This window comes from Miniopterus schreibersii (genome assembly GCF_964146895.1).
Source record: "Miniopterus schreibersii genome assembly, chromosome: Y".
Taxonomy (NCBI): Eukaryota; Metazoa; Chordata; class Mammalia; order Chiroptera; family Miniopteridae; genus Miniopterus; species Miniopterus schreibersii.
Window position 1 is genome coordinate 1749843 of NC_138120.1, and position 15158 is coordinate 1765000.

At 43.0% G+C, this 15158-nt stretch overlaps 1 protein-coding gene across 4 annotated transcripts in view; it reads right to left on the reverse strand.

The window, feature by feature from the left end:
• Nucleotides 1-15158, reverse strand: part of LOC308551951 (neuroligin-4, X-linked) — a 132544-nt gene that overhangs the window by 11822 nt on the left and 105564 nt on the right. For all 4 annotated transcript variants that reach the window (XM_081126866.1, XM_081126863.1, XM_081126865.1 and 1 more), the window contains one exon: nt 1485-1670. In XM_081126866.1, coding sequence (XP_080982992.1) covers nt 1485-1670 — 186 coding nt within the window. The remainder of the gene's footprint in view (nt 1-1484; nt 1671-15158) is intronic.

Below are 15158 nucleotides of genomic sequence, written 5' to 3' on the forward strand. Positions count from 1 at the left end.
CCGCACGGAGGCCCCTCCTGTTATTAGCATGTATGTGGACCTTGAACATACTTTAAAAAAAGATACCGTAAAACTATTTAAAGTAAAATAAAATTTCAAGTGCTTTCAATGTAAGTGGTTCAAACAGGAATGGTGCCCACTGTATCCAACCCCTGTTAATGTCTCTCTTTTATTTAAATTTAAATTTTTATGTCTTTCAATTATCGTTGACATTCAATGTTATATTCGTTTCAGGTGTCTAGCATGGTGGCTAGTGTTTATATACGTTACAAAGTGATCCCCCTGGCAAGTCTAGGACCAACTTGGGCCCATACACAGTTATCACAATATTATTGACGATATTCCCTGTGTCTCTTTTCATTCTCACCAATGCTTAAATCCTCTGTCACCCATGGACAAGAGAGAATCAGCCTGCGTTAGCTTGGATCACAGAAGCGGCTTTTTGTTTTCAATTACAGTTTCCTCTCAATATTATTTTCTACCGTACAGCATGGGGGACACAGTTAGGGGACACAGTCCATAGAAGAGAAATGGCTTTTAAAGCCGAATGGCCGCAGTCTCATTACGTAATAAGACTTTACTACGAAATCTCCAAACCCACCTCTGTTATCTACATACTGTTAATATCTACATACGGTTACCTACTGTATGTGCCAAGTTGAAATTAGAAGTTAAAAGCCATAGCCGGTTGGGCTCAGGGGTTAGAGCACCGGCCCCTGGACTGAAGTGTCTCGGGTTCGACTCCGTTCAAGGGCACGCGCCTCAGCTGCAGGCTCGATCACCAGTGCGAGAGGCAACCAATCGATGTCTCTCTCTCATGTCAATGTTTTTCTCTCTCTCTCTTTCTCCATCCCTTCCACTCTCTCAAAAAAAAAAAAAAAAAAAAAGGAAAAAATATCCTTGGGTGAAGATTATTAACAAAAAATTAAAATTAAAAAAAATTAACAAAATTTAAAGTCGACCAAATGAGGTCAAAAAGGCAAAAGTAAGCTGTTAGCCTTTCGAAAGATATCCTTTTACTCCTGTTACTGTAAGCGACATCTAACGGCTGTAAATTTATGTAAAAAAAAAAAATGGTGTATTGTTCAAATAGTTAAACATGCTCTGTTGGATATTTGAAAGTTGCTGAGAGGAGATCTTGAAAGTTCTCATCACAAGAAAAAGAAATTTTGTTGCTACGTGAGGTGATGGGTATGAACGACACTGCGATCATTTTGCAATTTATACAAATGTGATACCATTATGTTGTACACCTGAGACTAAGAGAAGGTTCTATGTCCATTATATCTCAATTTTTAAAATGGAAAGAAAGCTGAGTTAAAAAAAAATGTAGCCCAGCCGGCGTGATTCGGGTTGAGCATCGACCTATGAACCAGGAGGTCGATGGTTCGATTCCCAGTCAGGGCACACGCCCGGGTTGTGGGCTCGATCCCCAGATGGGGGCGTCTGGGAGGCACCTAATCTATGACTTTTCTCATCATTACCTTCTGAATAGTGGGACAAGGTCAGGAGACTGACGCAGGAGGCTCCTGCGCCCGAGCCAAAGATGGTCACTCGCTTGGGGTCCCCACCGAAGGCCCCGACATTCTCCTCGATCCATCGTAGGGCTTGGATCTGATCCAGGAGCCCGTAGTTGCCCTTGGCCGCCTGGTCACCGGTACTTAAGAACCCTGCAAGAGAACACAAGACATTCTGATCTGTCAGCTGTAAAAAGCGCAACATTGTTGCTATTTGGAGAGACCCCGGTTTACCTCAGCAACAGTGTAGAACGTTTGCTCGTGGAGGCGGCGAGGGTTACCGTGTGGATGTAACAGTTACAATGGTTATTGTTTCTCCTGAAATGATGATAAAATGTCTCATCTGTGGGTTTGTATTTTAGAATTAATCTAAAATATTCGTAACAGGTGACGACACTAGATCCAAGTTATCCTGCTGGTGCATATGTCCATTTTCCTTGACAAAATGACCCCTGCCCTGGCTGGTGTGGCTCAGTAGGTTGGGCAGGATCCTGGGCACCTCGAGGTGTCCCGTTTGATTCCTGGTCAGGGGACGTGCCCAGGTTGTGTGTGTGTGGGGGGGGGATTTGTGTGTTGGCATCCGTGTGTAAGGCTGAGTATGTGTGTGTACAAAATCAGTAAATGACAGGCTTTCCCATTAAATATTTTATTAACATTATTAATAATTCATTTTCAGTAATAATTTATTAAACACCTTTTAGGGCTCGAGTTTCAAAGTAAACTGCAGACATAATGAGACCCCACACTTAAACAGCTTACGACACACCTCTATTTTTTTCTATATAGAAAAAAACATCACAGTCACGCATAAAAAAAAAATTATAATTCTTTAATAAAATGTAAAGTTGACGGAATAACGCTGGAAAGGAAAACTGAAAGTGTGGCCCTTTCGAAAGAAGTCGCTTTGCTTCCATTATTGTAAACAACAACCAACTGTTGTAAATTTAAGACAGAAAAACATACATTGTGAAACAGTCAATAGCACTGTATTACATATTCAAAAGTTGCTAAGAGAGTCGCTCTTAAGAGTTCTCATCACAAGAAAAAGAAATATTGGCCGAAAGCCAGTGCATATTCAAGTCTCCCTGACTGTCCCCAAAATAGCATGAGCGGGTGGGATACTTTTACTTTGAAAGCCAGGAGGAGTCTGTAAATTTAAGAACTAGATTTAACTCAAGGCGTCAAATTCTTAATTCCTCCTTAAAAGCTGCAGATAGGGCAACTCGGGCGTTTACTGTAGCAAAGTGGTCAGTTTTTTAAAAATGTATTAGTATTGTTGAAAGTATTACAGATCTCCCCTTCCCACCCCACCCCCACCATTGACCCCTCTACCCTGCCCCTTCCCCACACTATTGTCTGTGTCCATGGCTTATGCGTAGATCCATTTAAGCTCTTTGGTTAATTTTTTCCTGCCCCTCTCCCACCCCCTTCCCTCTGAGCTCCCTCCGTCTGCTCCATGCTTCCATGTCTCTGGATCGATTTTGTTCATCACTTTATTATGTTCATTAGATTCCACATATGAGTGAGATCCCGGGACATTTGTCTTTCTCTGCCCGGCTTATTTCACTCAGCATGATATTCTCAAGGTCCATCCACGTTGTTGCAAATGGCAGGAGCCCACCCTTTTTCATGGCTGAGTAGTATTCCATCGTGGACGTGTCCCACATCTTCTCTATCCAGTCCTCGATCGCAGGACACTTTGGTTGTCTCCGTGCCTTGGCTACTGATTTTTAAAAATATATATTTTATATTGATTTCAGGAAGAGGCAGGGAGAGAGAGAGAGAAACATCAATGGTTGGCTGCCTCCTGGACGCCCCGTCTTGGGGATCAAGCCCACAGCCCGGGCATGTGCCCTGACCGGGAATTTAACAGTGATCTCCTGGTTCATGGGCCGATCGATGCTCTAACCAGAGCCACGCCGGCCAGGTCTGGCTATGATTTTTTTTTTTTTAAACAAATGTTTACTTTCTTTGACAGACAGTCTCAGCTCCAAACAAAGCATTTCAGCTGACAAATCATTTAAGTTTTAGGGATTTCTCTGTCTCTGAAATGAAGCCTGCAAGTCAGTCACCCCTGTAAGTCAGTCACACACACACACACACACACACACACACACACACACACACACACAAAAAAGCCAATATCATGTTTTGGTTCGTTGACCTGTAGCTAAAGGCACAGCGCGGAGTATTTCTAAAGCAGTGAGAAAAGAGGCATTTTGATTAAGACCATCCTCACTGTCTATCTATGGGATGATTTAAAAGGAAAAAGCATAGCATAGACGCGCTTTCCTTACCGTCACAACAAGTTCAAGGTCCCCAAACCTGGTAGACAAGGGCAGGAAGTGCTAAAACTAGGGACTCGAAGGAAAAATACGTCCAGTCCTTTACCCAAATGGTCTGTCTCATGACTCCAAGCTACGTTCCAGCACTTGACATTGAAAACCATCCTGGGGAGAGACAGAGGTGGCCAGGAGTTTGCCCAGGGGTAGGTCGTCCTTTGCCTCCTGAACACATGGATTAAGGGCAGCTCTGCATCCCGCCCTGTGCCACCCGGTGGGGCTGGAACCATCCTGTCCGAGCCCTCGGGGTCCTGAGAGCAGGGACGGCCAGACTGCCTGAGATTGTGGGTCAAAAATACAAAGATAAAAGCTTGAGTGGTCAAGAAAAAGAGAAACACGCGGGCTCCATCCTAGACCCCAGAATCAGTATCTGTGCTGGTACAGTCCAGGGGCGGACACACACACACAAAAAAACCCACCAAAATCAATCCCCAATTTTGGGAGCACCGCCCTCCAGACTCCCACTTGGCAGCTCTCGCTACCCAGGCCCGGCCTTTGCAGAATGAATCTCGCACAACCTGGGTGGTATCGGTCTGGGTTCGAGAGGGCCGGCCGTCACTACACATAATGGGCAGAGTGTCTGCTGGGGAGGGTGTCTCAGACTCGTGATGGGATCGGCGACTGAGCCAGCTGCCGCGGAGAAAGAAAGACGCAGGAGGAACAGGGGAAAGGTTTCTCTTTCCAGAAATAAAGATTCCAAATCTCTCTCTCTCTCTTTCCTGCTCGCTGCGGCTCTCTCGTCCGCCAAAAATTGTAACCAAGTTTACACTTAACACTGTACCTGAATGTCTCGGTCCCTTTGTCTGTCTAATCTGATTGCTTTTGGGAGAAGAAAAAAGAAAATGTGTGAGATACTGTATTCTGATGCTGTTTCAAACTGTCCTTAAATTGAGCAAAACTAAAATTAAAAATCTTATAAAGATATATAGATAGATAGATATAGATATAGATATAGATATAGATGATATAGATATAGATATATAGATATAGGGTGTTTCCCCTCAAAATATATACATATATATATATATATATATATATATATATATACATATTTTTGATAGCTCCACTGAGGTTTCTTTCATTTCAGGTTTAACCCATCAGAAATAATAATTCTTCCAAGTGTGTACGCATGTTTTGGGGACCCCCTGTGTATACATACATAAATAAAATATAAAAATGACATATATAAATGTGATATATACATATGTGCGTGTACTAAGCATTTTGCTGTTTCAATCATTTCTAAGTATCACATTAACTAGGATTATTCCCATTCAAAATGGTGAGCAACCATCCCCACTGCCTGTTTCTGAAATCTTTGCCTCACCACAAACAAACAAACAAACAAAAAACCTGAAACCGTGAAGCGATAGGTCCCCGTCTGAGAAGCCCTAGGAGCCTCAGTGTTCGCAAAATTCCTTATGCACGCGGCGGGCTGGATACACTCCCCTCTGTTAAGGACCAAGGACATATCTCCCCAGCCGTTCCCAGTTGAACCGAACTGAATATTTTTGTCCCTCCCCAATCCTTAGGTTAAAACCCCAATCACCACTGTTCTGGTGTTAGGATGAGGTCACGAGGCTGTGGCCCCCAAGAATGGGATTAGCGCCCTTGTAAACGAGACCCCGGGGAACTCCCTTGTCCCCTTGCTTCAGGTAAGGACGTGACACATGGGCACTCTGCAACCTGCCGGCGGGTGGGGGTCGCCCCCAGAATCCAATATGCTGAACCCCCAATCGAAGAGCTCCCCGAACTGTGGAAAATAAATACATGATTCACCTGGCTGGTGCTACTGTGTTAGAGCAGCCCAAAGAGAGGGGTCTCTTGAGGTCACTGCCTCGTAATTTTTTTTTTTCCCTGTTGAGTTTTAAGAGATATTTGTAACCGGTGGGTTTTTGAGTATCATGATGGATGGATACATTGTTATATATTTATCATGCTTCAATCCAGTACCTATATTAGCGATGGCTGGATACATTGTTATATATTTAACATGCTTCAATCCAGTACCTATATTAGTGATGGATGGATACATTGTTATATATTTAACATGCTTCAATCCAGTACCTATATTAGTAATGGCTGGATACATTGTTATATATTTAACATGCTTCAATCCAGTACCTATATTAGCGATGGCTGGATACATTGTTACATATTTAACATGCTTCAATCCAGTACATATATTACATTCTTAGGAATGTTGCCATCGTCCCAATGGGGCCAACCACGGTCTTTTCAGTGGGCTTATGGGGTCCTGGTGTTTGTAGTATTTTGTTATTAAATAGGGTGTCCCCTCAAAATGTACACACACTTTAATAGCTGATCACTCACTTAATTTTCACTCCTGTTCAGGTTTAATGTATTTGAAACAACGAGTGAAGCCAGACTAAGCTTTGAACAAATAAAATGTATCCTAAAGTGTCATTAGACTTTTTTTTATTTTTATGGGGACACATAAAAGATAAAGTTTGCGGTAAAAAACCGGCACTCTTCGGCGCATTGAGGGAGCACAAATAGCGCACGAAATAATTCCTGATGTTGGTGATTCCACTGCTTTGCGTTATCAGCAGAGCATGGACCAGAACAATTGTCAGTTTGAAAACACTGACCAAAAAATAAAAATTAAAAAAAATTCATTTTTGTAGATTGTTTTAAATGCTGAAAATGAACCGTATAGTCATAAGTACTGACTTTATAATCATTCAAAGTGTGTCTACATTTTTCGGGGGACACCCAAAATGGTTTTACTTTGTTAAAATAATTCTCTTTGTTACGCCCTGACATTCTAGACTTAGGGCACTGAAGATGTTTCAGCAATGAGACAATTAGAAAAATATAGACTATTATCCCTCAAGGAAAGTACCTAACACCTAAAATGGAATTCAGACGTTTCGCATCTAAAGTGTTTTACGGTCTTGGAATAGTTTGCGGACCAACAAAAATGCCCTGAGAGGACGGGTGTGGAGTTTCCGCAGCCAACCTCTGATCAATTTGAGCTTCTGCAGCAAATCTCGGACACCACCGGGAACACGTTTTAACTGGCGATGCTGCGTGTGTCCACAACGTTTAAGGGAAAAAATCATTACGTCTTAAGTTTGGAACTCAGCCGGAGGAAAAATATTTCTGTTTTATATGTTTTTCTAAAAGATGGTTAGCAGAGGGGAATCGATAAATGTTCCACGGGGAGCAGAAAAGGAGCTAAAGAGAAGATATATTAATTTTTGCAGGACAGAAGTAAATCCTATACAACACCACCAATCTGATTTAAAAATAAATAAATAAATAAAAGCCACTGTAAATCTTCAGGGCATCACACGGCTCCAGTTTTTAAATTCTGTGTGTAGCGGACTTTTCCCACCCAAAGGTCCCACTCACCCCTGAAGCTGTGTGCGTCTGATATTGAACTAGAAACATATTTATCTCCCTCAAAGTGGGCTTCGTGCTCATCTCCCGTGTCCGTGTTCCAGCCGTGCTTCCAGCTGCAAACACCTGGACTCACACGTCACCCTTGCTTTTCTTTTAAAAAAATCCCAGCACTGGGTTAACGTAAGGGGTGCATTGGTTTTTACCCTCAGAGCATTTATTTTAGAATTTGTCTCCTACTTTCCATTGCAGACCCATCTCCAAGTCCAGGCAAAGGCCCTAATCCACAGCTTTATGCTCATATGTGACCCCCAAGTCAACATTTTCCTGATGCCCACACATTGTTTATTGTCCTCATGCTCAATTTTGCTTAAAATGTATTTTCCTGAGAATTTTTAAAATTTACCTTTATTGTTGCGAGTATTACGGATGCCCCCCTTTTGTCTCCCTTTGCCCCCCACAACCCTGCCCTCACCCCTCCCCAGGCCTTCCCCACACTACTGTCTGTGTCCAGATGCATATAAGTTCTTAAGTTAATCTCTTCCCACACCCCCGCCTTCCCTCTGAGATCCCTGTCTGCTCCATGCGTCCATGTCTCTAGGTCTATTTTGTTCATCAGTTTATTTTGTTCATTAGATTCCATATATAAGTGAGATCATGGGACCCTCTTCTTTCTCTGATGGGCTTATTTCACTTAACAATACTCTCCAGGTCCCTCCCTGCTGTCTCCAAGGGTAAGAGATGCTGCTTTTTCACAGCTGTATAGTATTCCATGGTGTAGATGTACCACAGCTTTTTAATCTGCTCAACTACAGATGGGTACTTGGGCTGGTTCCTCAAAATTCTTTAATACCCCTGTTATAGAAACAAGATTAAGCCCCAGTCCTGTCTTTCAAGGCTATACACACAATGTTGTTCTTACATCGAATTTTTTATTGTCGACCCCTCTATTTAATTGTTAGTCCTGTAAACTACATGTTCTGATACTCCTATTATGTCCATTTTATGCTTTTATGAAATGAATGTCAAATAAATAAAAACATACCCTTTTCACAGGGTATAGGTGACCTCCTCTCCCTTCTCAACAATCACTTTCTTTGGTTAACCCTCACCGGAGATTAACACTGATTTTTAGAAAGAGAGGGAAGACGGGAGGGGGGAAGGGAGGAAGAGGGAAAGAGAGAGAGAAACATTGATGTGAAAGAGACATGTTGATTGGTTGCCTCCCTCATACGCCCTGATCAGGGCCAGAAATCGAAACCGCACCTGAGACCTTCAGGTGCACAGGTATTGATTTATTTATTTAAATATGTTTTTATTGATTTCAGAGAGAGGAAGGGAGAGACGGAAACATCCATGATGAGAGAGAGTCACTGATCGGCTGCCTCTTGCACGCCCACAACTGTGCCCCGACTGAGAATCGAACCCTGACCTCCTGGTTCATAGGTCGATGCTCAAGTGCTGAGCCACGCCGGCCGGGCTCTCCACCATATTCTAACTTTATTTCAGGTTGCGTATGGAAAGATGTTCCTTTAATTACTGATGTCCATGTATAAAATAGTCTCTAATAATAAAAAGGCATTTAAATTGTCCTCAAAAGCTAGAACCAGGACACCACATCTACAGATATAAAAACGATAAATCCGCGTTGCATTTCAGATCAGATCCAACAGGACACACACCATAATCAAAAAACTTAAATTTCCTAACCCTAAGAAAGCAACGGTTAAATTTAATTCCGCAGTCTAGTCCCCGACAAACATTAAAATAATGGTTTGTCTGGAAGGAACAAAAATGATCCATTTCCTAATTCTTCTTTCATGTCTCCTGCCAAACGCCATTTGTCAGCACCCGGGACACGGGAGTCTAAATAATTAAGTCTCAATTAGTGTTTATGAAGGCATTTATTAAAACGCACTTTTGAGCTAATTCCTAGCATTCTCGGTTGCCGCGTGTCGAGAATTTACTGCTCATTACAAACGTCACCAGCGGTTTCCAGACGCGGCTGAACACCTGGGATGTGTTTTGCAGGAGAGCTCCTGGCTCCACCTCTGGGAGAGCCTGACCTGTCGGCTGCGTTGCTGGGATCGTTGTTTTTCGATTTCCAAGCCCAGCTAAGAGAAAGGAGACGGCTGCTAAGGGGATTCCCTCGTCCATGCAGAAATATCTTATCAGAGCCTTGGCCCGTTTGCTCAGTGGTTAGAGCATCGGCCCACAGCCCGAAGGGTCTCGGGTTTGATCCTGGCCAAGGGCAGGTACCTCGGTTGCGTGGGGGAGGCGACCAATCGATGTGTGTCTCTCACACGCATGTTTCCCTCTCTGTCTCCAAAAAGCAATGGAAAAAATAACCTAGGTTGAAGATTAAAAAATTAAAAATAAATAAATAAATTAAAGCCCAGCTGGGAGTGGCTCAGAGGTCGAGGGTCGACCTAGGGTCCAGGTGATCGGGGTTCGAGTCCCGGTCAGGGCACAGGCCCGGGTTATAGGCTCAATCCCCAGTAGGGGGCGTGCAGGAGGCAGCTGATCGATCACTCTCATCATTGATGTTTCTCTGTCTCTCTCTCTCTCTCTCTCTGAAATCAATAAAGATATATTTAAATTAAATAAAATAAATTAAAATAAAATGCCTCCAGTTTCTCTTCAGATCATAAGTTAATTTGAAAAAACACAGGACATCACCCTGGCTGGGCAGCACAGCTGGTCAGAGCGCCACCCCACTACGGCAAGGTTGCGGGTTCGATCCCCCGTCGGGGCACATACAAGAATCAAGCCGTGAATGTATAAATAAGTGAGACAACACATCTCTCTCTTCTTTTCTCTCTCAAATATCAATAAATAAAAATTTAAAAAAGAAAAAAAAAGTACCCCCCCCACAGAGCCGAGTAACTTCTGTATAATTTTATTTATTATTTATTTATTTATGTATTTATTTATTTATTATTTATTTTTCATTTTTATTTTTTTAAATATCTCTTTATTGATTTCAGAGAGAGGAAAGGAGAGGGAGAGAGGGAGACAGAAACATCAATGATGAGTCATTGATCAAGCCCACAACCCGGGCATGTGCCCCGACCGGGAATCGAACCCGGATCGCCTGGATCCTAGGTCGACGCTCAACCTCTGAGCCCCGCCCGGCCGGGCACCGTATAATTTTAGAAGTACCTGAGCTTCTCGTGGTCTTACCCACCAGCTAGAAATCATTCCAGATGCAGGGCTCAATCTTCCGCAATGGACCTAACAGGCGACGGCAAACTGCGTCTCCGGTAAATACTGACAGCAGGACACTGAAAATGCATTTTATTCTTATTTTCTAACTGATTTTAGAGAGGGGCAAAGAGAGAGGGAGAGAGAGATACACATGGATTGGCTGCCTCCCGAACACACCCCGAGACTGGGGACCAAACCAGCGACCTAGGTATGTGCCCCGACCAGGATTCAAACCCACGACCCTCCGGTGCTCGGGCGATGCTCCCATCGGGGCAGAAAAAAATACCTTTAATAATAACGTCTCTCCTACCACGCCAGATTACCAGGTGATTAATTTCTTTCAACTGTTCTGCCTCTTAACAGAATGCATGGGATACTAAGTTCTTCTCGCTTCCATGCATTTTTTATTACGATTTTCAGTCACAACGATGCAAGCGATTCCCAGTCGGTTCCCAGTTACGCTCCAAAATTAAAATAACACCGGGGAAAAAATGGGAGCAAGAAACGCCTGAAATAATTCGGGATATGTAGCAATACGAACCCTATTGGGTGAGGCGCACCGGCCAAGTCCCCTAGTTTTAAGTACCTGGAGGCTCTTTCCGCAGAGATTTTAATTTTTGGAGGCATTCCCTGGACACCCGGGTTGGCTGCCCGGGTAAGATATCATTTACGGGACACAAACAAACCCGTCTTGATCTCTAATATTTATGAAAATAAAACCATACTTTTCAGGGATTCAGTTATTACCTATAACATTTTTTATTTGTTAATCTTCACACGAGGATATTTTTTCATTGCTTTTTAGAGAGAGGGAGAGAGGGAGAGAGAAACATTGATGTGAGAGAGACACATCAATTGGTGGCCTCCTGCACTCAACCCAACTGGGTCCGGGGATCGAGCCTGCAACCCAGGTACGTGCCCTCGATGGGGAATCGAACCCGAGACCTTTCAGTGCACAGGCCGATGCTCTAACCACTGAGCACCACTGGCCGGCCAGGGCGATCATTGCCTATAATTTTAAATTTATTCTCTCTTATAACCAAGGTGAATTGAAGAGTCCTTATCATATCTTATCACCTCATTTCTATGAAAATTTACACTTTAGTCTAATTCTTAATTGAGTTCCAGCTGATGAGAGGATGTCTGAGGGCCGAAGGGATGACTTGAGCCTTACCTGAGAGTTTATCTTTAATACGCGGTCTTAGCAGAAGCTCATTTTGTTGCGTTTGGTAAGATGGCTGGGTAGCTATCGTGTTGTTGATAATGGGGGGAGGGGGTAGAATTATATCCTTGTAGAGATTTGGGGCTGCACAATATTCCGTTAGGGTTCAATACACTAAGAACATAGAACATAGGGGCAGTGCTTGGTTTTATTTTCTACAAAAATAATAATAATTAGGTGACCAAAATGGCACATACGTAAAACATTACTTTAGCCGGGTGGCATGGTCATTGGTTTAGCATCAACCTATGAACCCAGAGGTCAGGGGTTCGATTCCCGTAGGGCACATGCCTGGGTTGGGGACTCGATCCCCAGTAGGGGGCATGCAAGAGGCAGCTGATTATGAGTCCCTCTCATCATTAATGTTTCTATCTCTCTCTCCCTCTCCTTTCCTCTCTCTGAAACCAATAATAATAAAAAAAATTACTTTAAAATACCTTTCTTCCTCGACTCAATTATAACCTATCATGTCTCAGGAGAAGCTGCTGGAACATAAGAAACTATTACAATAGCCAAGATATGGAAGCAACCGGAGTGCCCATGGATAGATGAAAAAAGAAGCTGTGGTACGTATAGAAAAGGAATACTACTCAGCCATAAAAAAGAATGAAATCTTGCCATCTGCAGTGACATGGATGGACCTAAAAGATATTAAACTCAGTGAAATAAGTCAGACAGAGAAAGACAGGTGCCATATGGTTTGACTTACATGTGGAACCGAAAGAGCAATGTAAATGAACATATAAAACAGAAACCGGCTCATAGATATAGAGAACAGATTGATGGTTGCCAGACGGGAGGGCTCGGGGGGCTGGGTCAAAAGGGTGAAGGAATTAAGAAGCACAGATTGGGGGTTACAAACGTACAGCACAGGAAATATGCTCAATAATATCGTAATAACTACCTACGGCGTCCGGTGGGTACTAGACTTATTGGGGGATCACTTTGGAAATTGTGTAACTGTCTAATCATTACGCTGTGCACCTGAAGCTAATACGGAACGATATCGAATGCCTACTGTCACCGGGGAAATAAAGGGAGTAAATCACAAAAGTAACAAAGCAGACTTTTGCTTGAGACGTCCGCCCGAGAGGGCACAAAGCAATGAAAATCTCGGTTGGAAACAAAGGTACAATGTTGCTCTGCATGTCACACTAGCATCTGCATTTTCTCATTACGCTAAGAGGGGGTTTAAAGACACACTGTTTCACATTCGAAGCAGCATTTCCTACGAAATTGCTATTAAGTTACCAGAACGGTCTCAGCCAGAACCGAACCCAGCGGATCAGCAAAAGGGAAACAAACATCAGAAACCCTCTCTAGGTCAGACTGACTTGCAGGAACGAGCCGACCTTGCCGAGCAGTCTCAGGCTGCAAAACCACTCTGAATAAAACAGGTAACGATACCCGGAGGAGATAATTGGGGCACTGACTCTGAATTTCCTCGAGGAAACATTGTAAGTATTAACAATCTTACATCAGGGCAGAGCCTTGGATACAAGCCTTTGTAACTTTCTTCCTAAGAAGAGGAGACTTTGAAAGGATAGTGTGACCTCCGGAGGTCTCCCTGGCTCTTTGAAGGGATCACAAGCTGATTAAAAATGCAAAGGTTGACAAATGCCGGACTTATGAAAATGCGCCTGCCTTTTGAGTCACTGCTGGAAACTGATGAAGGGAGTAAATTTAACCTGTGATGATAATTAAAATAAAATAAAATATAAAATAAAATATAAATAATAAAATAATTAAATTAAAATAAAATATAAAATAATAAAATAATTAAATTAAAATAAAATATAAAATAAAATATAAAATAATCATAAAATAATTAAATTAAAATAAAACAAATAAAATATAAAATAAAATATAAAATAATAAAATAATTAAATTAAAATAAAATATAAACTAAAATACAAAATAATAATAAAATAATTAAAATAAATAAAATATCAGATAAAATATAAAATAATTAAATAATTAAAATAAAATTAAAATAAGGTAACAGAGGTAACAAGGAACAAGACTGGAGCCCAGATGAAAATTGCAGCTTAAGTAGAAATATTCAAAGAATAACTACCCATACCGCCAGGGCGGGTCGATGCCAGGGTACAGAATTTTAAGAAAAAAGAAGTCATAAGCAGACAACAGAGTTAAGGGGAGAATGGATTTTGATATTCTGAGTGTTTTAAACAAAAAAGCACATATCATCGGGGGCGGGGGGTGTCCTGCCACATCAGGAAAGAAAGCAGGATTCGACTGTTTCTGAGTATGGGAAGCTGGCTATAAGGATCATTAATTAGGCTGGGCCAGGGCATGAAAATAATGGCAGGATCTTCCCCTCCGGGGCTCTTCCTGGGTGAGGGGAGTCTAGGCTAGTGGAGTGGGTGCCCAAAGCCAGGGGCCAAGGGTGTTTTCAACCCACCCACGGAAACATTCACGGATACAACGGGATGCAATAAGCGGAATTCTAAAGACAGCCCCTGGTCAGTCCACCAAACTTAAATCTAGGGCCCTGGCCGGCGTGGCTCAGTGGTTAGAGGGTCGGCACAGTGTCAAGTTCAAGAAAACAAAAGGAACGGATGTTTCTGCAAGTGGATGTATCTCTTAAGGGTCTTGAAAAGGAAACATGGCCCAGCCCACAGGGCCATTTACAAGTTACAAAGTTGCGCAGGGAGAAACCACAGGCATACCCAGCTCTGTAACGCCTTTGGAAACAGTATCAATTGAAAGGAAGTAAAAAGTAACACTGATAAGAGTGAAAAAAGATGTTGGAGGAACTGCTGAGCGTCTCCATTCACTGTCCAACAGGCAAGAGTTGTGACAAGTCATGATCAACACCAACGAGAGGGGGAAAGCGAAGCTCCAACGCTCTCGTCGGAGCGTCGCGGCCGCAAGGTTGAGGGGCGAGCACCCTTAGGAGCACCCAGCAGGCTGGGGACGCACAGAGAGAACTCGCTGGGAATGACATACGACAGATGTGCGGCGTGAGTCAGATCTCCCCGAAGTACAGAAAAGGGCACGCGCCTCAGAGAGGAAACTGACATATGACTCATCTTGAGGAAAGGTCCCAGCAGAGGAGAGTAGGCAGCCTGGATGCCTCGCTGGTCAGCTTCGAGCAATCCCATTAGAAAGTGAATCCTTTCTCTCCAAAAGCAATAAAAACGTTATTTTTATTTTTAAAGGGAAAGTAAATAGGGCATCCACACGAATGTACCATTTTAGGGACACAGTGTTTGTGCTGAGTCCAGAAACGTGGGTGCCTGGGGAACTCGGTGGGTGCTATTTTATTGCTCTGTGTTTTTGTTTCATTTTAAATACGTTTTTATTGATTTCAGAGAGAGGAAGGGAGAGGAAGAGAGAGAGAAACACCAATGATGGGAGAGAGTCACGGATCGGCCGCCTCCCGCACGCCGCCGACTGGGGATCGAGCCCGCAACTCGGGCATGTGCCCGGACCGGGAATCGAACCGTGATCTCCTGGTTCGTAGGTCGACGCTCAACCACT